The sequence below is a fragment of the Lagenorhynchus albirostris genome, chromosome 3 (assembly GCF_949774975.1).
Source record: "Lagenorhynchus albirostris chromosome 3, mLagAlb1.1, whole genome shotgun sequence".
Classification (NCBI taxonomy): Eukaryota; Metazoa; Chordata; class Mammalia; order Artiodactyla; family Delphinidae; genus Lagenorhynchus; species Lagenorhynchus albirostris.
Window position 1 is genome coordinate 168,450,830 of NC_083097.1, and position 26,744 is coordinate 168,477,573.

The 26,744-nt window shown below is 44.8% G+C and overlaps 2 protein-coding genes and 1 pseudogene across 4 annotated transcripts in view; all 3 read left to right on the forward strand.

Annotated features, from left to right (window-relative positions):
* Positions 1–8,899, forward strand: part of LOC132517770 (zinc finger protein 77-like) — a 30,727-nt gene extending 21,828 nt beyond the window's left edge. The window contains exons 2-4 of the mRNA XM_060145607.1: positions 2,845–2,971; positions 4,022–4,199; positions 4,605–8,899. Coding sequence (XP_060001590.1) covers positions 2,845–2,971; positions 4,022–4,199; positions 4,605–5,796 — 1,497 coding nt within the window. The 3' untranslated portion in view covers positions 5,797–8,899. The remainder of the gene's footprint in view (positions 1–2,844; positions 2,972–4,021; positions 4,200–4,604) is intronic.
* LOC132517769 (zinc finger protein 77-like) overlaps positions 1–26,744 on the forward strand; it is a 55,359-nt gene that overhangs the window by 21,782 nt on the left and 6,833 nt on the right. The window contains exons 1-3 of one of the 3 annotated variants that reach the window (XR_009539818.1): positions 18,093–18,253; positions 19,659–20,588; positions 22,480–22,996. Coding sequence is in view for 2 of the 3 variants with exons in the window: in XM_060145606.1 (XP_060001589.1) it covers positions 18,251–18,253 (3 nt within the window). In the remaining variant the exon portion in view is untranslated. Of the gene's footprint in view, positions 1–18,092; positions 18,254–19,658; positions 20,589–22,479; positions 22,997–26,744 lie in introns of those variants that run through there. The other 2 variants (XM_060145605.1, XM_060145606.1) reach the window with 2 other exon arrangements.
* On the forward strand, positions 12,929–15,383 carry LOC132517772 (heterogeneous nuclear ribonucleoproteins A2/B1-like; annotated as a pseudogene).

Below are 26,744 nucleotides of genomic sequence, written 5' to 3' on the forward strand. Positions count from 1 at the left end.
TTTACTTGTTTTTCTGGGCTTTTATCTTGTTCCTTCCTCTGGTACATAGTCCTCGGCCTTTTCATTTTGTCATTCTTTCTGTGAAAGTGGTTTTCATTCCAAAGACTGCAGGATTATAGTTCTTCTTGCTTCTGCTGTCTGCCCTGTGGTGGATCCACTCTATGTCTTTTGATTGGAGCATTTAGTCCATTTACTTAAAGTGATTATGGATAGGTATGTACTTATTGCTATTTTGTTAATTGCTTTCTGGTTGTTTTTATAGCTTTTTTTTTTTGTCCTTTATTCTTCTTTTGCTCTCTTGTGATTTTATGACTATCTTTAGTGTTATGTCTGGATTACTTTCTCTTTTGTGTGTATCTATTATAGATTTTTAGTTTGTGGTTACCATGAGGTTTATACATAGCAACCTTTCTATATACATGATTACCTTAAGTTCTAACAGCCCTGCATTTTTAGTCCTCCCACTTGTGTTTAATTTTTTTAACTTTATTTATTTATTTATTTTTGATTGCATTGGGTCTTCATTGCGGTGCACAGGCTTCTCATTGCGGTGGCTTCTCTTGTTTCAGAGCACAGGCTCTAGGCACGTGGGCTTCAGTAGTTGTCACTCGCAGGCTCTAGAGCACAGGCTCAGTAGTTGTGGTGCACCAGCTTAGTTGCTCTGTAGCATGTGGGATCTTCCAGTACCAGGGCATGAACCCGTGTCCCCTGCATTGGCAGGTGGATTGTTAACCACTGCATCCCCAGGGAAGTCCTTTAATATTTTTTTGTATCATATTTTACATATGTTGTTTTCTGTATTCCTTAACTACTTATTATGGATATAGATAAATTTACTAGTTTTGTCTTTTAACTTTCCTACTAGGTTTGTAAGTGGTTGATCTACTACCTTTACTTTATCTTTGACTTTACCAGTGCAACTTTTCCTTTCTGGTTTTTATATATCTAGTTGTGGTCTTTTCCACTTAGAGAAGAACATCATGAAAAGGTGATGTTCTAACAGATACTTTTCCTGAGTCTATTGAGGTGATCATATGGTTTTTGTTCTTTGTTAATAAGGTATTTGATACCAATGCTTTGTTTCTTTGAACCAAAGTTTTTATTCCTGGGATAAATCCCTCTTGGTGATGGTGTTTAGTACTTTTTATATCTCTCTAGATTTGGATTGTGGATATTTTTGAGGAATTTTTTTGTCTATATTTATATGGAATACTGCTCTGTAGATTTCTTTACATGTGATGTCTTTTTCTTGTCTTGGTATCAGGGTAATACAAGCCTCATAGAAGGGGTTGGGAAATGTCTCTCCACAATTCAATTTTGTATATGGATCACCAATTACTCATGCTATTGAGCCTCTTTTCATATGGTTATTGGCCATTTGTATATCTTCTTTGGAGAATTGTCTATTCACATTTATTGCCCCATTATTTAACTGTATTATTTGTCTTTTATATTCTTATCTTTTATTTTTTTTATTGTTGTCATATGAGTTCTTAAAATATATTTCTGATACAGGCCTCTCATCAGGTGTGTGATTAGCAAACCCAGTTGCAACCCTAGTTGAAGTAACCTTGCCTTCTTTGTAGCTGATATTGTGGGGATTTGTTTTTCCTTCAGATTTTGAGACCATATTTGTTGTTTTAAAAAATCTCTAATTTTTATTTTTGTCATTGTCTGTTTATATCATCAGTGCAGTGTGGTCCCATATTTCTTTTTTTAAAAAATTTTATTGATTTTTGGCTGTGTTGGGTCTTCATTGCTGCAGGCAGCCTTTCTCTAGTCGTGGTGAGCAGGGACTACTCTTTTTTGAGGTATGTGGACTTCTTATTGCAGTGGCTTCTCATTGCAGAGCGTGGGCTCTAGGTGCACAGGCTTCAGTAGTTGTAGCATGTGGACTCAGCATTTGTGGCACGTGGGACCTGGAGCACTCAGGCTTCAGTAGCTGAGGCACGTGGGCTCAGTAGTTGTAGCACACAGGTGCAGTAGTTGTGATGCATGGGCTTAGTTGCTCCGCGGCATGTGGGATCTTCTGGGACCAGGGCTCAAACCCGTGTGCCCTGCATTGGCAGTTAGATTCTTAACCACTGTGCCACCTGGCAAGTCCCCAGTATTTCTCTAAAAATAATAATTAGGTTCTTTTTCTCCCTGTTAAAGTCAACTGGACTCCATTACCATTAGATCCTTCAATAGCTCTTGTTTGTGGGGCCTGTTCCTTGAATTCTGAGCACTCTGTTATTAATTTGAGAGGCTCCACTGGCTTGACAGATTCCTGAGGAACCAGGCCTTTGCTTACCCAGTGGATGTGCCAGGCCCTGGGCCCTGGACTGCCTGTATACCCCTGGTGTCCATCTCATCTTGGCAGGGGGTCGTATCTCTGCCTCTGTTGGATATGAGGGGGCTAGACCAGACTCCCTGTTGCTTTTGCCTTCAAGTTAAGTGTTATTCAGATCCAGCAGCACTGACGTTCTGTTTCCGGTTCTTGGAGGTGACAAGGTAGTAATAACTTTTGACCAAGCCAGGTATCCATTTCCATGTTATCTGAATGATGATTTCATTTTTCAGTCTTTATCATACCTTAGGATATCCTCTTTCAGTAAAAACAATTCTTTCTAATTATGTGTGTGTATTTATCAAGTATTGCTGTTACACTTTGCTTCAGTTTCCAGCACTTAGCATCACTGAGTAAAATGCATTTGATTGGCTTGTGTGTGTTCATTTCCCACAAGAGAGTATAAGCTCAGGAGTTCTAGGAATTGAGTCCAGTTCCCGACTTTCGGCCTCCCCATCCTCCCACACACGAGGGTGAAGAGGGAGCCTTGCTGACAGAACCTGTGGCTGTTTCAGGACTCGTTGGTCTTTGAGGACGTGGCTGTGAACTTCACCGTGGAGGAGTGGGCTTTGCTGGACCTGGCTCAGAGGAAGCTCTACAGAGACGTGATGCTGGAGACCTTCAGGAACCTGGCCTCCGTGGGTGAGGACGGCTTCCTCCCTGCACTTAGTCTTTAGGGAACAAATATTTCTTAAAATTGTCCTTTCTTATTAGGGACAAGGATGAGAACATGTTGGAAAAAAGACAGACACAGTCCAACCTTTCATGAAACCTACCTAGGGTCAGGTAGCTTTTCCATGAAAACAAAGTTTACTGTATTGATTGACTTTTTGTCACTCTTGATTAGAATCCTGAGAGTCCCGAATTTTATAAATGTGAGCATATTCTGCAGTGTCACCTAGAGCAGTGGGAGCAGCGTTATGGTTTTCACCCTGTGAAAGTTACACTGTGATCGGTATACATTTGACATGATAATTTTGCTGCAATTAAACCCACACTTACCCATTGTCAGTGACTTGAGGACCAGAGAATTGGCCCATCTCATGGATGGCTTGTTGTCCTTCATCCTCCCCATGAGGAGCTTTTCTCCATGAGCAAGACAGCAGCCACACACCATCCGATCTCCCAATGGCAGCTGGGTCAGTGGAGATAGGCTTTGTCTAGGGTCTCTGTGCCTGCGATCACCAGGAGGGCACACGTCTTGGGAGGAGAAGGTTCTGGATCAGGGAGTGATATTTGGACATACCTGTTAGAAATATGACTCTGTCTTTGAGAAGGTGATGTTTGTCATTAACCTGGCTTCCCTCTTGGAGTTTTCATCCATCCTTGCCCACTTGGGAAGTCTTTCTGTAGCTCCTCTTACAAAGGGAGCACTTGGGAATGTGCATTTTACCCAGTTCCATCCTACTTTACTTTTCTGAAAATTCTGATCTCGACATCAGTCTCCATTCTTTTTGAAGTATCTCTTAGTGAACAAGCTGCCACTTTGACTCATTTTTCTTACGATGGCCAAAGTTCCAAATAGCTAAGGGTCCTCAGAGTTTTTCTTTGTTCCCATGTCCATTTTTCCTTATAAAATGTGTTTACATTTTTGGGTCAGTATATGGAAAGAAATCTGCATATGGTCTCTTTTCTTTCCTTTATCCCACCATTTCTTTCCTGGGGGTTTAGTTTTGTTACCAACTGTTACAGGTTCTTGCCCTCAAGTTAAAACCAGTGGATCAAGTCCTCAGTGGGATATTTTGGAGAATGAACTATGCAGTGAAAAGAAAATAGTAAGATGCACAAGAAATGATTCCTGTTCTGTTTTTGGAGAAAACTGGATATTTCATAACATCCGAGGTCACCAAACTCAGGAGAGGGATTTCAGGTGAGTGGCACAGCTACAGGGGAAGGCAGATCTCTGCAGACTGTTAGACTAACTTGAAACTAAAGAAAAGGTATAAACCTAGCTAAACAATTTTTTACTTAGAAAATTTTCACAAGAGAATACTTTCATAAATGTGAGGTATCTGAAACATAATTCAGTTGGAAACAACGACCAGGAAACCCTGTATGTAAGAAACACAGAACGTTATGGCTCTGTCTGAGCCCTCAGCCAGAGCATTAAGCTTGTTACATGTTGTCACAATGCAGACAGTGCCTACAACATACCCATTCCTTGAAAATGGCAAATACATAGTGAAAATAATAATGAACAACCATCAATAAATCATTAATGAAGAAATCAGTTATAATCATTAATCCCTAATACTGTTCTTCCCATTTTGAACAGAAATGGTTTGGTGGAGCATCTCTGCAAAGGTAATGAAGGTCATCAATGTGGAGAAACCCTGAACCAGATTACACGTCTTACTGTGCATAAGGGTTATCCGACTGGAATTCAGCCCTATAAATGCACTAAGTGTGGAAAAGCCTTCAGGGATTGTTCTTTCCAGAAGAATCAGCAAAGATCTCACCCTGGACACAAACCTTATCCATGTGAAGAACGTGGGGAAGCCTGCAGCTGTGTCTCGTGCCTAAATCCTCCTGGGGAAACACACATTGTAGAGAAACTGGAAAAACATCAGGATGCTGGGAGAGCATCTAAGAGATATGTGAAGAGTGGCAGTAGTAAACAGTCTTTAGAGTGTAAGAAGTCTGGAAAAGCTCTCACTTGTCCCTCATCCTTTAAGGGACGTGAGAGAGGTCACCGTCAACAGAAAATCCATGTGTGTAAAGTATGTGGGAAATCCTTTATGTATTATTCCTACCTTGCACGGCATGTGAGAACTCACACTGGAGAGAAGCCCTATGAATGTAAGGAATGTGAGAAAACCTTCCGATATCCTGCATCCCTGGGAGGACATGTGACAATGCACACTGGAGAGAAACCTTACGTGTGTAAGGAATGTGGGAAAACCTTCAGTTGTCCCAAATACTTCAGAAGACACGTGAAAACACACAGTGGCATGAAACCCTATGAATGTATGGAATGCGGCAAAGCCTACAGTTGCTCCTCATCCCTTCGAGAACACGCACGAACACACAGCGAAGAGAAACCCTATGAATGTCAGCACTGTGGGAAAGCCTTCAGGCATCAGCGATATTTTAAAAAGCATGTTAGAATGCACAGCGGAGTGAAACCCTATGAATGTATGGAATGCGGGAAAGCCTACAGTTGTTCCACATCCCTCCGGGAGCATGAGAGAACGCACACTGGGGAGAGGCCCTTCGAATGCCAGCACTGCAGGAAAGCCTTCACTCGCCACGCCTCCCTTCGAGGACACATGAGAACGCACAGTGGGGAGAGAGCCTACAGATGTACACAGTGTGGGAAAGCTTTCTGTTGGCCCTCGTCCTTACGAAAGCACGTAAGAATGCACAGTGAGGAGAAGCCCTATGAATGTCAGCAATGTGGGAAAGCCTTCTGGTACCCCGCAAACCTGCGAGGACACATGAGGATACATGCTGGGGAGAAACTCTGAATCCAAGGACCGTGGGAGAGACTTCATTCTCTCTTCAAACTTGTAATGTGAGCAGCACACTGTAGAGAAAAACTTATGAAAGGGAAAACGTGGGAAAACCTTCAGCACTTCACTTACTTTGTACATGAAAACTCAGAGCACAATAGAAATCTTTTAACAGAGATAAATATGGTTTTGCCTTGGTAAGTGCCTCATCCTGAATAGAGATCCCAGTGTATTAATTTCTAGCTCATATTGCTGATCTGAATACTGAAAATAATAACTATCTCTCTATGTCTACTTCATCTGTACTACTTATATTTTGTTATCTCCAACTTTAAATAATCATACAGTCATATAAAGCTTGCCTCATTTCCATTACAGTGTCTTTTTTTTTGGTTGCCCTGCTCAGCCTGCGGGATCTTAGTTCCCTGACCAGGGATCAAATGCATGCCCCCTGCAGTAGAAGCACAGAGTCCTAACCACTGGACTGCCAGGGAATTCCCATTATGATGTCTGTTGAACCCAGGGGTGATAAGTGGTTTTCAGTTTTTGGTTTTTTTTTCATGTGTAACTTGGTATAATTTTTAGGTGAAAAGCTTTTGATTCTTACTTTGCATTATCTTCCTAATATGTGATCATGATATGAGGTCTGTATTGTTGAAATGTCTTTCCTGGTCCACTGTTACAGATACTGGAATTTTCTGACTCAATATTTACCCTCCCCTTGCACCTTCATTACCGAAAGGTGTGTCTTCCAAGTTGTTTGTTGCTAGCAGATACCATATCTTTGTTTCTCACAGAAATTAGTAATTGTGGAAGATCTTGGAAAATAACATTCTCATCTGATTATGTTTGTAATTTGGCCTCTGTTCATGTCCATGATCTTGGTTGGAAATCAGACATGATAATTGAGTTAAGAAGTGCAACTTGCTGGCATGAAGATGAAAGCTCCTGTCCAGACGGTTCTACTGAATTGTGTTGTCAGCTTGGGTAAGGTGGGAAACTGTATATCCAGAGTCCTTCTGTTAGTGGTTCTGAGTTAAAGTTCCTAAGATGAGGAAGAAGCATGAGGTCTGGAAAGCAGAAGTGTGGAAACCATGATTCTCAGGTCTTCTGTACCATCAGGAGACAGAGGTGCATGGCAACCTGGTGAGCCTGAGTTCCAGCACCGTTTTTTGACTTCTGGCTCTGCCCATGTGGAACAGTCCCAGTCAGACATGTTTGATGAACCCAACCCTGTGGATTTCTGGCTACAGAATCTGATCCATGATGGGGGTTTATAGAGGTTACGTGTGGAAGCCAGGACCCCTAGAAAATGGAAGAGAAAAAGTTGGCATCTGGTTTGATTACTTACTTGATTGACCTGGCTGGTGATCACGAGCTCCTACCTGGTTGCCCCACAAGCCCCTGTGCACTGGTCTGTCTGTATATGGTGGTTCCAAACCCTGGGAGGAATGATTTCTTCACTGGTGCCTTCCAAATCTCATATGAGTTAAGCTGTTGGTGAATTGTAACCTGGAATCGTAAAGGCGGGGATCCTGGGAAACATACCTCCCAGCCTTACCCTCAGTGAAACAACAATTCAGCAGAAACATATCTACCTTTAGATTTCATTGACCTTTCACAGTAGTACCAAGAAATGTAGCACAGTGGGGATGAGAGGGCTATGGAGATGGATGTTTCATTCATTCATTTATTCCAGGGAATATTATAGCGGAAGTTTAAACTAACTATTTCAGATAACACTGGAAGTTGATACCTAAATGGATTATTAAAATATATACAAATGTGTGGGACTTCCCTGCTGGTCCAGTGGTTAAGACTTCACGTTCCCAATGCAAGGGGCACGGGCTCGATCCCTGGTCAGGGAACTAAGATCCCTCGTGCCACACGGCACAGCCCCCCACATAAAATACGTACACATATACTGACTTAAGTAGTGTGTCCTCCCCTGCCCCACCACCGATTTCATGTCCACCTGGAATCACTGACACAACCTGATTTGGAATAAGGTCTTTGCAGATGTAATCAGGATGTGGTCACATTGGATTGGTGTCGGTCCTAATCCAATGATGTGTATCCTTATAAAAAGAGGGAAATTTGGGCACAGAGACCTGCACAGGAGACAGACATGTCTTCACCATGTAAAGACAGAGCAGAGATTGGTGTGATCTCTGCACAAGCCAAGTCATGCGAAGGATTGTTGGCAACCTCCAGAAGCTAGAAGATATGCCTAGAACACGTTCCTCCTCAGAGTCTCCAGAAGTAGCCAGCCCTGCTGATCACTTCATTTCATACGGCCAGCCTCCTAAACTGTGAGAAAATAAGTTTCTGTTGTTTAAACCACCATGTCTCCGGTGCTTTGTTAGGGCAGCCCAAGCAGACTAATGTAGTTCCTAAGGAGGGTGTGGGCCTTGGATATTTGAAGGACAGCCAGAGGCCAGTGTTTCTGGAGCAGAGTGTGCTGGTGGCAAGAACAGCAGAGGTGAGAGGAGAGCAATGGCGGTGGGTAGGCACATCATGTCCTGATGCACTGACATGCTGTGGTGCACTGACATTGGCCATGAGTGACAGAGCCTAAAAGTGCCCAGATGAGGCAGCTTTACAAAGTCCCTGTGTTACCTTGAGAACAGACTCTAGGATGTTGTCACTTAAGGTGGTGGATCAGATGGGGTTGGTAGCAGTGGCAATGATGTGCCAGGTTGGAGCCCGGATGTAATTTGAAGTAAGAGCCATCAGAATTTCTTGATGGCTTGAAGGTGGGGTGAGAGGAAGAGTCAAGAGTGGCTCTATTATTTTGTGCAGGAAAAACTGGCATGATGGTATTGCCATCAACTGACATGTAGGTCGTGGGCAATGGAGAAGAATATTGCTGGAGTGTAAGGAGTTGAACTTGGAGTGTGCTGAGATGAAGATGAGATCAGGGCATACTAAGACAGAAGATAAACTTATGAGAATTTTATTACAATTTTAAAAATATTTTAGGGACTTCCCTGGCGGTCCAGTGTTTAAGACTCTGAGCTTCTACTGCAAGGGGGTGTGGGTTCGATCCCTGGTCTGGGAACTAAGATCCCGCATGCCCCGTGGTGTGGCCAAAAAATAAAAATAAATTAAAAAAATAAAAACAAAAAAAAAATAAAATAAAATAAAAAATAAAAACATACTGTAAGAGAATGTTATTACAAACATTGGTCCCAATGGCAAAAATGTGGGGAAAAAAAGCTCCTAATAGTTGAATCATTTCATGAAAATGGTATAGTCCTACAAGCATAAAAATAGATTAATAAAAGTGCATAAATTACCAAGCTGTGGACGGCAAAACATTTTTGAACAAAAGACACTTGATAGGGACTTCTCTGGTGGTCCAGTAGTTAAGAATCCACCTTCCAATGCAGGGGACACACGTTCGATCCCTGGTTGGGGAACTAAGATCCCACATGCCAAGGGGCAGCTAAGTCCGAGTGCCACAACTAGAGAAACCCTTGTGCCATAATGAAGACCCAGCACAGCTAAAATTAAAAAATAAATAAAATTTAAAAAGTGGACTGTTAAAGCTGATATTTAAAAAAAAAGACACAATATAAAATGATACATACCATTTGACTCTATTTACATGCGATATAAAACAGGAAAAATTATTGATGAAACTAAAAGTAAATGAAAGGAAATGATTTTTAAAAGTTTGGGATATTGGTAACTGTGAGAGGGCAGGGTGGGGCTTCTGATGGGGCATAAACCCAAGTGGGATGTGGGGGGTGTGACAGCAGCCTCCCTGTCTTGTATGGATTATGACATCATGTGTTAAAAAAAAAAAGGAGACATCGGGCCCAAAATGTAGTCTGTTGTGCTGAATCCCATGTCAGCAAGCCAAAACTTACTACCTAGCCAAATTGCACTTTCAGTCTTTCCCAGGAGTGTGACCTTTAACCAGTCGATCTGGGTTTTCCTGCTCAGCACTAGTGAGGTAATCCCCTTGACAGGCCCCCTCCATCCCCCTTAGGAGGGCGGCATTGCCTGAAACGATGCATTCTTTGCTAATAATTTCCTTTCCACTTTTGAAAACCTTTCCTATTCTGAAGCTCAGTGGTGTGCCTTTCTACTTGCCAGACGGGACACTGCCCAGTTCATCAATTGTTCAATAAAGCCAATTTGATCTTTAAATTTACTCAGTGAATTTTTGCTATTTAACAGATTTGGTGGCAGCAGTGGGATCAAAGGATTTTCCAACGGTATTCAGAGATGACCAGAAACAGAGGCATGGGGGACTTCCCTGGTGGTCCAGTGGTTAAGACTCTGCACTTCCTCCACAGGGGGCACAGGTTCATGCCAGGGAACTGAGATCCCACATGCCGTGTGCCATGCAGCACAGCCAAAAAATAATTAATTAATTTAAAAAAACACAGGCATGGTACCAGCAAACCTTTTTTCGAGTTCACTGTCTTTCTCACCATTTCTGAGGGTTGTGGATAAGTTCCTCTCATTTCTGAGCTCTGCTCTCTGTTGTACTCCCAATCGAATTGACTTTCCAGTCAAGGGTTTAGTGGGTCAGCTTGAGCTAGAAGATGGTTCCATCCAGAACCCTAGTCCCTAGTTCTTAGTTCAGTCTGCAATCTCCTGCTTGTTTGGAATCCCTTTCACAAGTTGCACCCTGCATTTCCCCTTTACTGGGGTTGCTGATACAGTCCTTTCCCCAGTTCCAGTCTATTGATCCCATTTGCTAGAGTCTCCTTATTTAGTCCATGCTGGGATTTTTTTTTTAATTTGGCCATGCCCTGAGGCATGCTGGATCCTAGTTCCCGACCAGGGATTGGACCTGTGCCCCCTGCAGTGAAAGTGCAGGGTCTTAACCATTGGACTGCCAGGGAAGTCCCCCATGCTGGGAGTTACTGGTGGTGTACATGGACTTCTGCAGCAGTGTGTCTTGGTTGCTGCTGGTTTGTTTTGGTGAACATGTTTACCTTGTTTTGTATAGATAAAGGCTACTGCTAACATGGATCTCAGAAACCAAAAAGCCACAAAACTTGGTGGTCACAGATCAAGAATTTAAGAACTGTTAGAACACTTGCCACCTAACTCAAAGACTCCCATGTTGTGATAAGTTGGTCACAGAATGGGTTGGAATGGTACAAGGTCCCTTGCCAAACTCAAGAAAATTTCTATGCAGTGTAGTACATTGTAAACTACCACAGTTTCCAACTGAGTGGCATGTCCCTTTTAGGTATTAGTTTGACTCCAAGTGACCGAAAGTATAAGAAAGAAATAGAGGGAGGGAGGGAGGGAGGAAAGAAAGGTACATACATACATAAATAAATAAGATCCTTAAATCCACATGGTTAATAAGCATGCCACCTTCCAGTACACCTGTTAGGAACTGTGGTCCCAGAAGCTATAAATATCTGTAAAAATGGCAAAATCTTACTGACAACAACCTACAAATTTTGTGTCTTGAGAACATGGCTTGGGAGCCCCAAAATATGGCCAAACAGAAATGTATATTAATCTCCATTTGCAGCTAGGGTCCTACCAAACTGCTCTCATTCCTCAGGGAAATTAAAACCTAGCGTTACAATGGTTGTTATAAGGAACATTCCAATTAGATAAGATCATTTAAGAAGTGCGCTTGGGCTTCCCTGGTGGCGCAGTGGTTGAGAGTCCGCCTGCCGATGCAGGGGACACGGGTTCATGCCCGGGTCAGGGAAGATCCCACATGCCGTGGAGCGGCAGGGCCCATGAGCCATGGCTGCTGGGCCTGTGCGTCCGGAGCCTGTGCTCCGCAAGGGGAGAGGCCACAACAGTGAGAGGCCGCGTACCGCAAAAAAAAAAAAAAGTGCACTTACTAAACATTTTTAAAATAATAAAAATTTTTAAGAATTAAAAAGAAAGTGCACTTAAAAGTGAGGGCTTCCATGTGAAACAAACAGAATGGGATTAATTGGCATGTAGGGGCCTGCAAAAGTCAAAAAATTTTTCTTAAAAATTCATTACAAAAAGGCTAATAGAAAATTAAAGCTATAAGAGGTACCTAAAACAAAAGAACTCATGAAGACAACACTGAACATAGTGGTTATTTTTGACAAAACATGTCCACCTTTTATAGTCTCTTATTATCACGAGCAGACCACTAGAAAAAATATTCGTTCTTTTAACAGAACAACCAATTTTTACTTTCGCACTAACTTACTTGTCATATTAAAACTTGTTCACCTAAATTTATTCCAATTTTAGCCAGTCCTGATGACACAAAAAAATCCTTTCTAAAGATTCCTTTTTTTCACAAAACTTTTACAAATTTCTATGTCCATTTTACCTGTCCTTTGTTTTCTTTCCCATTTAGAAATAAGTGGCTTTAGGACAAAGTCACTTCGTTTTCCCTTAACAAAATGCATTCCCATTACTTATACATTTTTCTTTTAATTTTCTTGCATACAAGGATGTATTCCTTATTAATCTTAGTAGTTTTAGAAACCTTAATTTATAATGAAACTAAGAAGTAAGCAATTGTGAACTGTTTGTTATACCAATATTTCTTTTCCAATTCAGTAAAAAGTATCCTATTAATAGATCCAAATATCTTTTGTTTTCTGTAATAAGGCAAAAGTAGGTAAACTTAGACTTGTTTAGTATTGAATAACTAATGTTTCAGTGTTTTATCTTACTCAGAAATGACATAGACATTCAATGAATTCCCATCATTCAATTTAACGTAGCAAACTCTAAGGGTGTAAATTACCTCCTCAAAATTGGTAAGCTATTCTAAATAGATCTAGCATAAAACAATTATCACTTAAAACTTCACGTAGGGAAAATGGCGGACTAGGAAGACGCGGAATTCGCGTCTCTGCACAACTAGGGCACCTACCAGGCACCAGTGGGGGACCACAGACACCTAAGGGGATGGGAGGAACCCCCAGCGACTGGTTGTTTCAATTATATTTTTATTTTACCTAATATATTTTTCATCTTTCTAATTTTATTTTGTTCTTTGATATTGTACTTCTCCCTTTTTTTTCTTTTTTTTTTTTTTTTTTTTGCCACACCACGCAGCTTGCAGGGACCTTGGTCCCCAGGCTGGAGGTCGGGCCCGAGCTCCTGTGGTGGGAGCTCCGAGTCCAAACCGCTGGCCTAACAGAGAACCTCAGGCCCCAGGGAATATTAATCGGAGTGAGGCCTCCTGGAGGTCCTCATCTCAGCACCAACACCTGGCTCTATCCAACTGCCTGCAAACTCCAGTGCTGAACGCCTCAGGCCAAACAACCAGTAAGACAGGAATACAGGCACTAGCAACACAAGAAACAAATAGATAAACTGGACCTTATCAAAAGTAAAATCTTATATATATATATATATATTTTTTTAAATAAAATCTTTTGTGCATCCAAGGACACTATCAAGAGAGTGAAAAGACACCCCACAGAGTGGGAGAACATATTGGGAATCATACATGCGATAAGGTTTTATTATCCAGAACACATTAAACAGCCTTGCATATCAATAATAAAAATGCAAACAACCCAGTTAAAAAATGGGAAAGAAGTTGAATAGACTTTTGTCCAGGAGTGATAAACAAATGGCCAATAAACAGATGAAAATTTTCTCCACATCGCTAATCATCAGGAAAATGCATGTCAAAACCACATGAGATAACCACTTTGCACCTACTAGGATGGCTAGAATCATGGCCAGAAGTGTTGAGGAGAAAAGCAGCGGCGGCGGCTCTAGCGGCAGTAGCAGTAGCGCCGGGTCCAGAGAGTGGAGGTGCTCCTAGAGCAGCGGCAGTTCTGACTACAGCGCGGGGACGAGTCCGGTTCGTGTTCGTCCGCGGAGATCTCTCTCATCTCGCTCGGCTGCGGGAAATCGAGCTGAAGCGACGGAGTCTGCGATGGAGAGAGAAAAGGAACAAATCCGTAAACTCTTTATTGGTGGCCTGAGCTTTGAAACTACAGAAGAAAGTTTGAAGAACTACTGCGAACAATGGGGGAAAACTTACAGATTGTGTGGTAATGAGGGATCCTGCAAGCAAAAGATCATGAGGATTTGATTTTGTAACTTTTTCATCCATGGCTGAGATCGATGCTGCCATGGCTGCCAGACCTCGTTCAACTGGGGAGAGCGATTGAGCCAAAACATGCTGTTTGCAAGAGAGGAATCTGGAAAGCCAGGGGCTCATGTCACTCTGAAGAAGCTGTTTGTAGGTGGAATTAAAGAAGATGCTGAGGAACATTATCTTAGAGATTACTTTGAGGCATCCGGACAAATTGATACCATTGAGATAATTACCGATAGGCAGTCTGGAAAGAAAAGAGGCTTTGGGTTTGTTACTTTTGATGAGCATGATCCTGTGGATAAGACTGTGTTGCAGAAATACCATACCATCAATGGTCATAATGCAGAAGTAAGAAAGGCTTTGTCTAGACAAGAAATGCAGGAAGTCCAAAGTTCTAGAAGTGGAAGAGGAGGCCACTTTGGTTTGGAGATTCTCGTGGTGCTGGTGGCAATTTTGGACCAGGACTAGGACCAGGAAGTAACTTAAGAGGAGGACCTGATGGATACGGAAGTGGTCCTGGATTTAGAGATGGGTATGCTGGGTATGGAGGAGGGCCTGGAGGTGGCAATTTTGGAGGTGGCCCAGGTTATGGAGGAGGAGGATATGGTAGTAGAGGTTCTGGATCTGGCAACCAGGGTGGGAGCTCCTGGGGTGGGTATGGCATCTATGGAGGAAGAAATCGTAGAAGTGGAAATGGCAATGATTTTGGAAATTATAACCAGCAACCTTCTAACTACGGTCCAATGAAGAGTGGAAACTTTGGTGGTAGCAGGAACATGGGGGGGACCATATGGTGGAGGAAACTATGGTCCAGGAAGCAGTGAAGGAAGTGGGCGTTATGGAGGGAGAGGCCGATATTGATCTTTTTCCTATTTACCATGGGCTTCACTGTATAAATATGAGAGGATGAGAGCCCAGAGGTAACAGAACAGCTTCAGGTTATGGAAATAACAATGTTAAGGAAACTCTTATCTCAGTCATGCATAAATATGCAGTAATATGGCAGAAGACACCAGAGCAGATGCAGAGAGCCATTCTGTGAATGGATTGGATTATTTAATAACATTACTGTGGAGGAAGGATTGTAAAAAAAAAAAGTGCCTTTGAGACAGTTTATTAGCTTTCTTTTTTGTGGGCCTCTCACTGTTGTGGCCTCTCCCGTTGCGGAGCACAGGCTCTGGACACGCAGGCTCAGCGGCCATGGCTCACGGGCCCAGCCACTCTGCGGCATGTGGGATCATCCCAGACCGGGGCGCGAACCCGTGTCCCCTGCATTGGCAGGTGGACTCTCAACCACTGCGCCACCAGGGAAGCCCTCTTAGCTTTTTATTTGTTGTTTCTTTCTAGCGGTCTTTGTAAGTGTAGAAGCATTCCTCCTTTGATAATGTTAAATTTGTAAGTTTCAGGTGACATGTAAAAGCTTTTTTAAGATTTTTCTCAAAGTTTTGAAAAGCTATTAGCCAGGATCATGGTGTAATAAGACATAACATTTTTCCTTTAAAAAAATTTAAGTGTGTCTTAGAGTTAAGAAGCTGTTGTACATTTATGATTTAATAAAATAATTCTAAAGGAAAAAAAAGAAGTGTTGTCAAGGATATGGAGAAATTAGAACCCTGTACACTGCTGGTGGGAATGTAAAATGGTGCAGGCACTGTGGGTAAGAGCTTGGTGGTTCCTCAAAAAGTTAAACATGAAATTAACCCTGTGAGCCAACATTTCCACTCCTGCCTATACTGAAACAGATGCTCAAATATGTGTACGTGAATGCTGGTTGCAGCACTATTCACAATAGCCAGAAGGTGGAAATGTCCTGAATGTCCATCAGTGGCTGATGGAAATGTCCCGAATGTCCATCAGTGGCTGAATGGATAAACTAAGTGTAACCTGTACATAGGATGAGAATAATAGTCATAAAAAGTAAGGGAAGGGCTTCCCTTGTGGCGCAGTTGTTGAGAGTCCGCCTGCTGATGCAGGGGACACGGGTTCATGTCCCGGTCCGGGAGGATCCCACATGCCGCGGAGTGGCTGGGCCCGTGAGACATGGCCGCTGAAAGAATTTTTTTTTTTCTTTCTTTGTGGTACGTGGGCCTGTCACTGTCGTGTCACAAAAAACAAAAAACAAAAAACTTTCTGTCTGTGAATTCCCTGGCAGTCCAGTGGTTAGGACTCTGCAGTTTCACTGTTGAGGGCCTGGGTTCAATCCCTGGTGGGGGAACTAAGATCCCAGAAGCTGCGAGGCATGGCCAAAAAAATTCTTAAAAAAAATTTTTTTTTCTGTATTTGGATTTACCTAGTCTGGACATTTTATATACCTAAATGAAATCATACAATATTGGTCTTTTTTGTCTGGCTTTTTTCCTCAGCATATTTTCAAGGTTTCATTCATGTTGCAGCATGTGTCAGAGCTTCCCTTACTTTCTTTTTTTTTTTTACCGGTACGCGGGCCTCTCACTTTTGTGGCCTCTCCCATTGTGGAGCACAGGCCCCGGACGCGCAGGCCCAGCAGCCATGGCTCACGGGCCCAGCTGCTCCGCGGCATGTGGAATCTTCCCAGACCGGGGCACGAACCCGCGTCCCCTGCATCGGCAGGCGGACTCTCAACCACTGCGCTACCAGGGAAGCCCCCCAAAAAGTATTTTAGTGGTGACCAAGAGGTAGGGTTATCATGGCTATAATGGCCTTATAATTTGTTTTTAAATGAGTATACAGTTCACATACCATAACGTTCACACTTTTAAGTGTAAAACTCAGTGGCTTTTTGTACATTGCACAGCTGTCCAACCATCACTATACAGTGTGAAAAAGGAAATATAACTTCTTACATTTCAAAATTCACAGAGACTGACTAAAAGCTGATCTGACATAAATTTCCGTGCAGTATAAAATGCACCCCTGAGAACTGTGACATCTCAGTGTCTGTGCTGAGACCAGTTCTGCAGAGAGACTGGGACCTCAGGGTCTGACTTCCCATGGGGTAAAGTTCCCTGGGCCTTGGGTAGCTGACCTCAAGCCCCAGCGGTGGGAGCTTGGACTAAGGGCAGAGCCTCCTGCTGTTAAAGGTCACACATGGACCAGGCCTGACCCTGCGTTGCACATGGTGGGTGGTGTCACTGAGTCTTTGTTCTTAAAGGGCACGTTTCCACCATGACCTTGCCCTGGGCCATGCCCTGACACTGGAGATCACCAAGCTGATGAAAGAAATTTTCACCTATTGAGGTATGGGGAAGTTATTCGGACTTATACATGATTTAACTCGAATTTTATACCAATTAAAATGGCCTGTTTGTGGCCTATCAAACACATTGTCTGTCTGCTTTAATTATTAAAGGACACATTGACCAGAACAAAAGATGTCCGTGTTAAAAATAAAGACTAGATGTCTCCCTTCCTGGGACACCAATCCTGGTCCTCCTTCGATAGCTACTCGTTGCCTCCTGCTGCAGCCTATGTGCTGATCTGTTTGTTTGTTTGTTTTTTGTTATTGTTGTTTGTTTGTTTTTGCCGTTTTTTAAAAAAATATTTACTTATCTGGCTGCACCGGGTCTTAGTTGCAGCACGCGAGATCTTCGTTGTGGCATGCGGCGTCTTTAGTTGCAGCATGTGGGATCTAGTTCCCTGACCAAGGGTTGAACCCACGTCCCCTGCACTGGAGGCACGAAGTCTTAACCAGTGGACCACTGGGGAAGTCCCTGATCTGTTCGTTTTTGAAACCTTGGAGGAATGTTTCCCTGCATTGTTTGCTGTTAAGAGTTCTTACAAGACAGAAAACGGTGCTAAAAACCATGCTTTTCCTGAGCAGGTCGTCTGAGTTATCTGAGAGGCCGTCTTAAGGGCTCTAGTCTTCAGTTTGGCTCAAAAGATTTTTCTATTCCTATTATAGATCGTTTATTTTTTATTTCCATCAACAAAGCCCTATGACCCGTATTTTCTCATCCTCATTCCGGGTATGGAGCGATCCCCGGGGAAACTGAGTCTGGACTTCCAGGTGCAGGAGGAGGACACAGGGGAGCCACCGAGCAGATGCCACAGGGTGTGCCGCGCCCAGAGCCCGTTCTGCGCGGAGCCCAATTCCCAGGCCGGCGTATCAGCCACGCGTGTCCCTGTGCCCTGTCATTCGGATGTAGGGGCGGGGTCTGGTTGAACTGTCCAATCAGCGGCGACTGGGCGGGGTCCGGACAAAGCAATCAGGATAGAGTGGGACTAGGAGGACTGTCCATCAAGGCAGGGGCGGGGCAAGGATTACTGTCCAATCAGAGCCCGGGCCCCGAAGAGGGCGGGCGGCGTGCGCGTTCCCAGCCCGCGGAAGTTTTTCTGCGCTTGTGCGAACTTGTCCTGCGTGGCTTCAGGTGTCGCGTCCCCGTCGGTTTCACCTGCCCAGGTCGGAGGGTCGCCCCGAGGACACTTCGCAGAACCCGAAAGGAGGCACAGATGGTGAGTGCACCGCTCAGGGCCCTAACACGGAAAAGGCTGGTTCGAACGGTCCGGAACTTGCCGAAAGCGACGGCCGGGCCAGGGTCTCCCCGCCTCCCACCCACCCCGGAGTCCCGACCCGAGTCTCCCCCTCGGCCTCGGGGTGGGTACCCGGGATCCGGACCCGAGTCTCCCCCTCGGCCGCGGGCTGAGGACCTGCCGTGTTGCTCCGTCACTGCTCGGGGTCCGGGGGCGTCCGGACCGAGTCTTTGGCCCCGTGGGGGTCGGAGGGAGGACAGGACTATTCCCGACGCGGGCCGTTAGGCGCTGGGGCGTGGGGGACCCGCCCTGGACCTGACAGATAAAGTCAAGCCCGGACTTGTCAAGGAGACTGTATTGCAAATACTGTTGCGATAGCGCCGAGGCTCGGATCTCAGAGATGTGCCAGCATCTCCAACCACACAGCAAAGGGCTTTTCTGTGTGAGGAGGGCGAGCAGGAGGGAAGTTGGGCGAGTGAGGGCGGTGCGCGGAGTGCGGGGCCAGCGTGGCTGGACTGGACAGGGTTCCCTGGGTCACTTATTGCCTGGAGAAGCTGACCAGGGGCTTGTTCGGAACCTCAGTGTTGCTCAGACGTGGGGGCGACACCCCGTCCAGGAACCTGTGGGGAGAAATCTGACGATGTGGGGTAAGAAACAGGACACAGAGAACTTGGTCAAGCCCAAATGTGTGGGCAGGAGGGCCGGATCTCCTGGTGTCAAAGATAAAATGTCAAAGTGGGGCTGGCCCCTGAATACATGCAGGGAGCATCACAGAGTGTCTTTGTACTCTGGGAACAGATTCACAGTGACCTTGCTCCCAGGCCGACCCCTGACTCGGGAGGTTCCCCAGGCCCTCCTGTGTCATGTGGAACAGTAATCAGTATTGAGCTTATTTGAGGTCTTAGGAATTGCAACTTGGGGGACCCAGATTTGAGTTGATGGAATACAGTTTATGTTTTTGAAGCATAAGAAAGAGAATTTAAGCATAACATTACTCTCTGCTCTTATTGGGCCCTCCCTAATGTACATTGTGCATCTGCATTATGCATTAAACAGACCTTCTCAAAGGTAGGAATGTCTGCTCCACCAGAAAGATCAAATTTTTTTCCTCGTTCTGCCACCAGCAATGTAACTCCAAGATAACGTAACTTTCCTAATCCTGTCAGGGGTCATGCTGATCTGCTGCAGATCTAGACTATGTATTTTTGGTGAACCTTATGTGAGATGTCATTGTGTCATTTTGATATATGCTCCTTTGCCTCAAAAATATATATGATGGTCTTAGACTTCTAGTAAGTGGAACAGCCCTCTGAGTTTTATGAGAGACTGTCTCCTGGGTTATAATCCTCTCATAGGCTTAAACAAAATTTTCTATTTTCTCTTTTAGATCGACTATTCATTAATTTTTCATCAACAGCGTAACACTGAAAGTGTTGTAGGGAGGAGGAAGAGTAACAGACTTATTAAAGGAAAAGCCACAGGGTTGTTAAAGTTGCCTGGCATGAATTATGATAGACTGACACAGGGAATGAAGTATTTGTCCTTAAGGAATAGGCTGTCACAAGTTATTTAGGGGAAGGGTCCAATAAGTATCTTGACTTTCTGGGTCATTGGGCAGATGTTCTGGATGCCTGCGTTAAGGCAGTAAGTGGTCAAAAGTTCAGATTCCATCTGGGCTGAGACCTGCATAAGCCCTACATCCTCAGTGGCCTCCTGCCTGCATTTTAGAGTGCTCTCTTAGCAATACTGACTCCATTTTGATTTTCCTTTCACACCTGTCCCCTGCTGTCCTGGCTCCCGGACTTAGGGGGGCAGCCCTGGACAGGGGGCACTGAGTGGCACATTTCTGTTCAGGAGAAGGGGACTGCAAGCTGTGGGCTGATGCTGTGTCTGTCTGGCCAGCAGTACATTCGGCTTAGAGTCCACCAGGGCAGCCAGGTCTGGCGCCCCATAGAAAGCCAGGCAGTAAAGGGCTGAAGCCAACCACCCGCACTTCCGCCCTGCTCCGTCACGTGACCTACAGCCTGCCCTTCTCTCAGAATGCAGGCCTGCACTCGTTGTCAATCAGGGCCTAAGAAGGGGGTGTGCCTAGAGACCCGTCCAATTAAGGTGCGAAGGCTTGGAGCCTCATCCAATCAGAGACGGGGGCGGGCGCATTCGCTTACGTTGTGACGTCGCTCTTAGCCGCCCGGGCGTTCCGTCGCACCTACTTCAGGGGACCTCAGGTGTCCCGTCGCTGTTGCTCTAACCTGCCGGAGCTGTTGGGCTGCAGGGCCGCGGGGAGGACGACCTGAATGCGCGGAGAGGGGCTGAAATGGTGAGTGCGTGGGGCTGGCGCCGAGACCGGCTGGGGCTGGTTCGAATTGGCCGGAAACGGCAGCAGGATAGGACTCCCTGACTCCGGTCCAGACCCTAGTTTCCACCCTCGACCGCGTCGCGCGGTCCCGGGGTCCTGTCCGGTCCTCGCGCGGGGTCTCGTGTCCCAACTCGGGTCTCCGCCCTCGACCGCAACTTGGGATCCCGTGAGTCCCGACCCAGTCCCTGTCCCGGTGGGTGTCTGAGCGAGGACGGGACGAGCCGCCGGAGCGGGCGGTCAGGCGCTGGGGTCCCGCCCTGGACCTGACAGATAATGTCAAGTCCAGGGTTGGTCAGGGAGACTGTTTTGCAATTAATGTTGCGATAGGGCCGAGGCTCGGATCTCAGGGATGTGCCAGCGTCTCCAACCACACAGCAAAGGGCTTTTCTCTTCTGTGAGAGGAGGGTGAGAGGAAGGCGGATTGACAGAACCAGAGGTCCTGTGGTCAGGGCGTCCTCGGCCCAGGTGAGAGGGGTTTTGTTCTGCAGCTCAGTGATGCTCAGTTTGGGAGGTGTAGCGGGGTCAGGGGCATTTGGGAAGAAGCCTGAGTAAAGTTTAGGTAAAAAAATGGATGTTGAGCTTAAAAATAACAGTTATTTACTAGGAAAAATGGATTTATTTGGGAACAGCAAAAAATTGCAATTCGGGACAGACAAGGTATAGCAAAAGCCATAGGCCAGTCCAACAGACTTACTTATTGGAGAAAAAGGAGGGAGTTGGGAGGGGTTGTATTGATGTAAAGTCCGTGGAGAGATGGAGAATTCAGGTTGATGCTGGTTTCTCATTGGCTAGTTGCTGGGGTAGCCAGTTTCTTGAGAAGATGCAATGTATGTACATCTTTTTCTGTTGGGGCCTGTAATTGTTGATTCTTTCGTGTTTTCAATTTTTCTGTTGGGGGCTGTAATTGACACTTCTTCCTGTAATTGATGTCAGGTGGTTCTGGGTGAGGCTCTCCCTTCTGCACCCACCCCCACTTCTTTAATTTTCACAAGGGCCGTTGAGAACACTTGGTCAACCCTGTGGCATTAAAAAAATTACAAACTTTACAACAAGAGACCTTTATTCAAATGAGTTCCTGCAGGGGGAGAAGGGTCTGTTGCACCAGGAACAGGGGGCTCTGCAAGAAGGGGGACATCTGACCCTAAGATCTGCAAGTGTCTCAAGAGTTGGGCAAAGAGAGTTTTTCTCTTATACAGAGGAATAAACACCACCAGGAGGGACCAGGTGTGATGCTCGGATAGCAGATCCCTGAGGCCAGCCTGTCCTTAGGGGTCTGTCGGCTGGCTGCAGTGAGGCCAGGTCAGGGGGAAGGAGAGGAGCTGAACCAAAGTTTGGCCAACAAGCATTTGTTCTGCTTGGTCAGTGGGGGGAACAGTTCCGCTAATCACTGATGAGGTGGAGATTGGGCTTTGAGGGGACTGCATCTGGCCTTGTCCTGGATAAACAGGGGGCCTCCGTGTGAGTCTTATCTGAGTCAGGTGGGGCACGGGGACGGTTTCTTGCAGCCTGCCGTTTTCCAGAAGAACAAAGCGTGAGGGGTCCTTTCACCTTCCATCGAAGTTTCCAGGAGCACAGGGCTCAGGGAGGGTTCAGCATTGTCCCCTGACACCTGTGAGCAGCCTCCTCTGGGTCCAGCTCAGCACTAATAGCTTCCCCTGATGCAGCTTCCGGTTTCAGCAAGTGTAAAATTCTGCATTCTTTTGCCTGGTTTCTTCTCCTTAGTGAGGGTAGTAAGAATCTTAGGTCTTTGCCTTTTCCTGACGATTCGTGTTATTCTAGGCTTTTGGGCCTTAACCAGAGATGCCTCTGGGGAGAAGTGTCTCAGTACAGAAAATGTTTTCTCTTCCATTAGAACTACAGGAAATGGGACTTCCCTGGTGGTGCAGTGGTTAAGAATCCGCCTGCCAATGCAGGGGACACGGGTTCAAGCCCTGGTCCGGGAAGATCCTACATGCCGCAGAGCAACTAAGCCTGTGCGCCACAACTGCTCAGCCCGTGAGCCACAACTAGCCTGCGTGCCGAGAGTCTGTGTTCCGCAACAAGAGAAGTCACTGCAATGAGAAGCCTGCGCACCGCAATGAAGAGTAGCCCCCGCTCTCTGCAACTAGAGAAAAGCCCACGCGCAGCAATGAAGACCCAACACAACCAAAAATAAATAAAATAAATTTATTTTTTATAAAAAGGAAGAAGAATTTCAGGAAATGCAGGCAGTCCCACCCCTTCATGTGAAATGGGTGGAGAGATGGATTAAAAAGATTCATAGAAATTGTAGTGACTCTTCCATGAAGGGTACAGAGTTGTGACACTGTCTGATCCTGGTCCACTGTTACTACCTGGTCAACAGAGGTTAGTGGAAATTCTGTGGAATGTGACCAGTGCTACTGAGACTTGCTCATTTCTTTTTAAATGAGTTACAGCTTGTCATCATGAGGATATTAGTGAACTGATGCTTGTCTTCTGAAAGTGATGAGCAGTAACCAGTTGCTCAAACCATAAAAATGCCCTAAAATTTCCCTCTCCTGCATTATCCATGAACACAGGAGGAAGCACTGATCCTGCAGCTTCTCATTTACACACTGAGATGGGTCTTCGTCTCATGTAAATGACCCACAGGGATCATCATGATGCAGGTGCCTCATCTGGGTCGGGGACAAGCTGAGCCTGTGAGGGAGGTGAAGGAAGGTGTCCTGGGGTTTTGCCCCACCCCATCTCCCCCATCCCCCCATTGCATGTGGCCTACAGACCATAGAACCACCACAGAAGGAGCTGTTGATGGCACGAGCATGGGGCAGGGCATCCAGCTCCAGAAGTGCTGGGGGCGGTTTGTCCTCTGAGGTTGTGCTGCCCTCGGCTGTCTCCCGACCTTTGCTTTTGGCCTCATTCAATGAGTTGGTGGATTGAGTGTGATGTGTGCACCCTAAGTGAGTCTGTGAAGGTCAGACGTGGGGAAGGCTCCTTGGGCTCAACTGCTGCTGAGAGGATCGATGAATTAGAGAGTTTCTCTGGGTCAGAACTTCAACTTGAGCGTTTCCTCCTGGGTGAGAATTGAGGCCCAGGGAGGGGGCATTCCTATACTTAGGTGGAGCTCAGTCCTTCCCCCTGCCCTGGGGGTACCCATCCAGCTCGGATGGCTTTGACCTTCTGACTTGGGGTTTCCTTGTGCACCGTGGGCAGCAGGCTGCTGACCTGAGTGGCTCACACTTGGCTGCTCTTCCCCTTTATGTCCTCCTCAATACAGTGTTCTGTCCTGTGACTCAGTGTGCAAGCATGTAAGACATTTTTATTCCATTACTTGAAAGTGTAGGGTTGTTTGGTTTGTATAGATTTCACCAATTTTATATGTATGTGTATGTGTGTGTGTACCATTTTATCATGTGTACATGTGTATAGCCATCACCACAATCAAGATACAGCACTATTCTATCACTACAAAGATAGTTCCTGCTATCCCTTTATAGTCACACAAACCCCACTTCCTTCTTACTCTCACCTCTAAGTTCTGACAGCCACTCATCTGTTCTTCATTTCTATAATTCTTCTAGTAGTTTTTTAAAATTTTATTTGGTTGCACTGGGTCTTAGTTGCAGCAGGCAGGCTCCTTAGTTGTGGCATGCAAACTCTTAGTTGTGGCATGAATGTGGGATCTAGTTCCCTGTCCAGGGATTGAACCCGGGCCCCCAGCATTGGGAGCACGGAGTCCTATCCACTGTGCCACCAGGGAAGTCCCTCTTCTAGTAATTTTCTATTGCATACTTTTTTCCACTCCTTCTGAGACTCCAGTGATACTAATGTTTTATCTTTTGTGTTTGTCCCACAGGTCACTAAGGCTCTTTCACTTTTTTTTTTGGTCTATTTTCTCTGTTGTTCAGATTGGGTAAATTCTGATGTTCTCCCTTCAAGTTGACTGATTCTTTCCTCTGTCATATTCATTCTGTATTGAAACCATCCAGTTTTTTAGTTCAGTTATTGTATTTTTCAGTTCTAAAATATCCATTTGGTTCTTCTTTGTATCTTTTCTTTCTTTGCTGAGACTTTCAATTTTTTATTTGTTTCAGATGTGTTTGTAATTACTCACTGAAGTATTTTTCAGTGGCTTTAAAATCCTTGTCAGATAATTCCATGTGTGATTTTGATGTTGGTGTCTGTTGATTGTCATTTTTTGTTTGTTTGTTTGTTTTATTATTATTTGGCTGCGTTGGGTCATAATTGTGTCACACGGATCTTCGTTGCGGCACGTGGGCTCTTCCTTGTGGCGCGCAGGCTTATTTGCCCTGCGGCATGTGCGATCTTAGTTCCCCCACCAGAGATCCAACCCTCATCCTCTGCATTGGAAGCCGGATTCTCTACCACTGGACCACCAGGGAAGTCCCTTGCATTTCAGTTTTTGTTGCACTTTGCAGATACTGTGTTGTTTGCAAATTGAAGGTGTTGTGCAACCCTACATCTCAGCAAGTCTGTGGGTGCCATTTTCAAAAAGTATTTGCTCACTGATGGTCAGCATTTTTTAGCAATAGTGTTTTTTAATGTATGTACAAGGTTTTTTAGACATAAGTCTATTGAACACTTAAAAGACTATGTGACTTTTACCTGTACAGGGAAGCAAAAAAATTTGTGTAATTCACTTTATTGCAATATTTCCTTTATTGTGGTGCTCTGGAATTAAACCCACAGAGTTGCCAAGGCCTGCATGTATTATTTCCTGGTAAAATGACGCCATTAGTTTTCTCTATTAATGATTTTAAAACTCAAGCATGTACTGCAGGTCAGCATTAGAGAGATTTCTATGTCTATTATTACCAAGAGATCAGGGTGAGAAATACATTTGGATATTTGAAAAGACTCTCTGAGCAGAAACAAGACTTGAAATGTGGTTTTATGATAAACCATTCAGAAGACCTCAGTCATGCAATACTAAAAACACAGAACAGAAGATAAAGAGACACTAAGCTATTGTCTCCAGCATGTGACACGTGACACATGACATATTACGGCATCTTTTGCTCCCATCCTGGTATATGCAGGTTAAGAGACAGGCTTTAAATAGGAACCAGCATTTCTGCTCAAATGCATTGGGCAGATTTGTTTTTTATATTCTCCCATTCCACACACCCTGAAAGCTCTCATGATGAAGCAGTTCTTGACCCAGAACAACCCAGTGGTGTACACAGATATCTGTTTGGTAAAGAGGAGCAGTTCCCCGTTGAACAGTAGGAAGGAATGACAAGAAGATTATGTAAAAAATTTCCAAGCCTGGTATCTCAGTTGCTCTCAAGAAATTTATGCTTCAGTGATAAGGAGATAGACGAGATGAAGACTTAACTAAAGATGAGATTCTATTAATATGGATCCTGCGGGGGAAGAATTGTTCATCGGTATTTTGCTCCATTGGGATGAGAGTTTGAAAAGCACTTCATATGCCTTAAAAAAAATCATGTTTACTAGAATAAGATCATTTAACTTAATACTATTTATTATTTCCCATATTTGTCCATTTTCAAAGCTCAACAGGCTCCATAAAGTATACTGTTCACCTGTTATTAAGTCAGGTGTGTGGAAATAGTGTACTAGAACTACATCTTTCATGAACTGTCAGCTTGCAACATTTTCCCCCCAAGAATGGTATCAAAAATTGTGCTTTATGGAAACCTCCCTCCATACTAGGGAAGACTATGAAAGATTTTGAGCCCAGTTCCTTTTTGAAAAGACAGTCTTTCCTCATCTCCAAGACTGAGCATCGTTCATCATCTTTAGGGCCAGTCGTGTTTAAAGGCTTCACATCCACTCAGCCCATCCTCGGGAGCTGCTTCTTGCTGAGCCATGTTATCTGCCAACTCTTCATTCTGGGCTTTTGAAAGTGGTTATTTTTTATCTTTTTTCTTTCCTGATGGGGCCGTTTTAGGAGTTTCAACTTCTAAATGATCAGGCTTATGGATGGTGCAGGGTATTGGGAGGACTCTTCTCCAGGAGCTCTCCTTGGTGGGTGGAAACAGTCCGTAGGTGACGGCAGTTCCAAGTTGAACATGACTGGCCCACTCTACTTTCAGCTCACACATGGTGGAATGTGCGGCGTTACTTCTCTCCAGGAAATCTCTGTTAAGGCAGTTTGGGGAATCACCA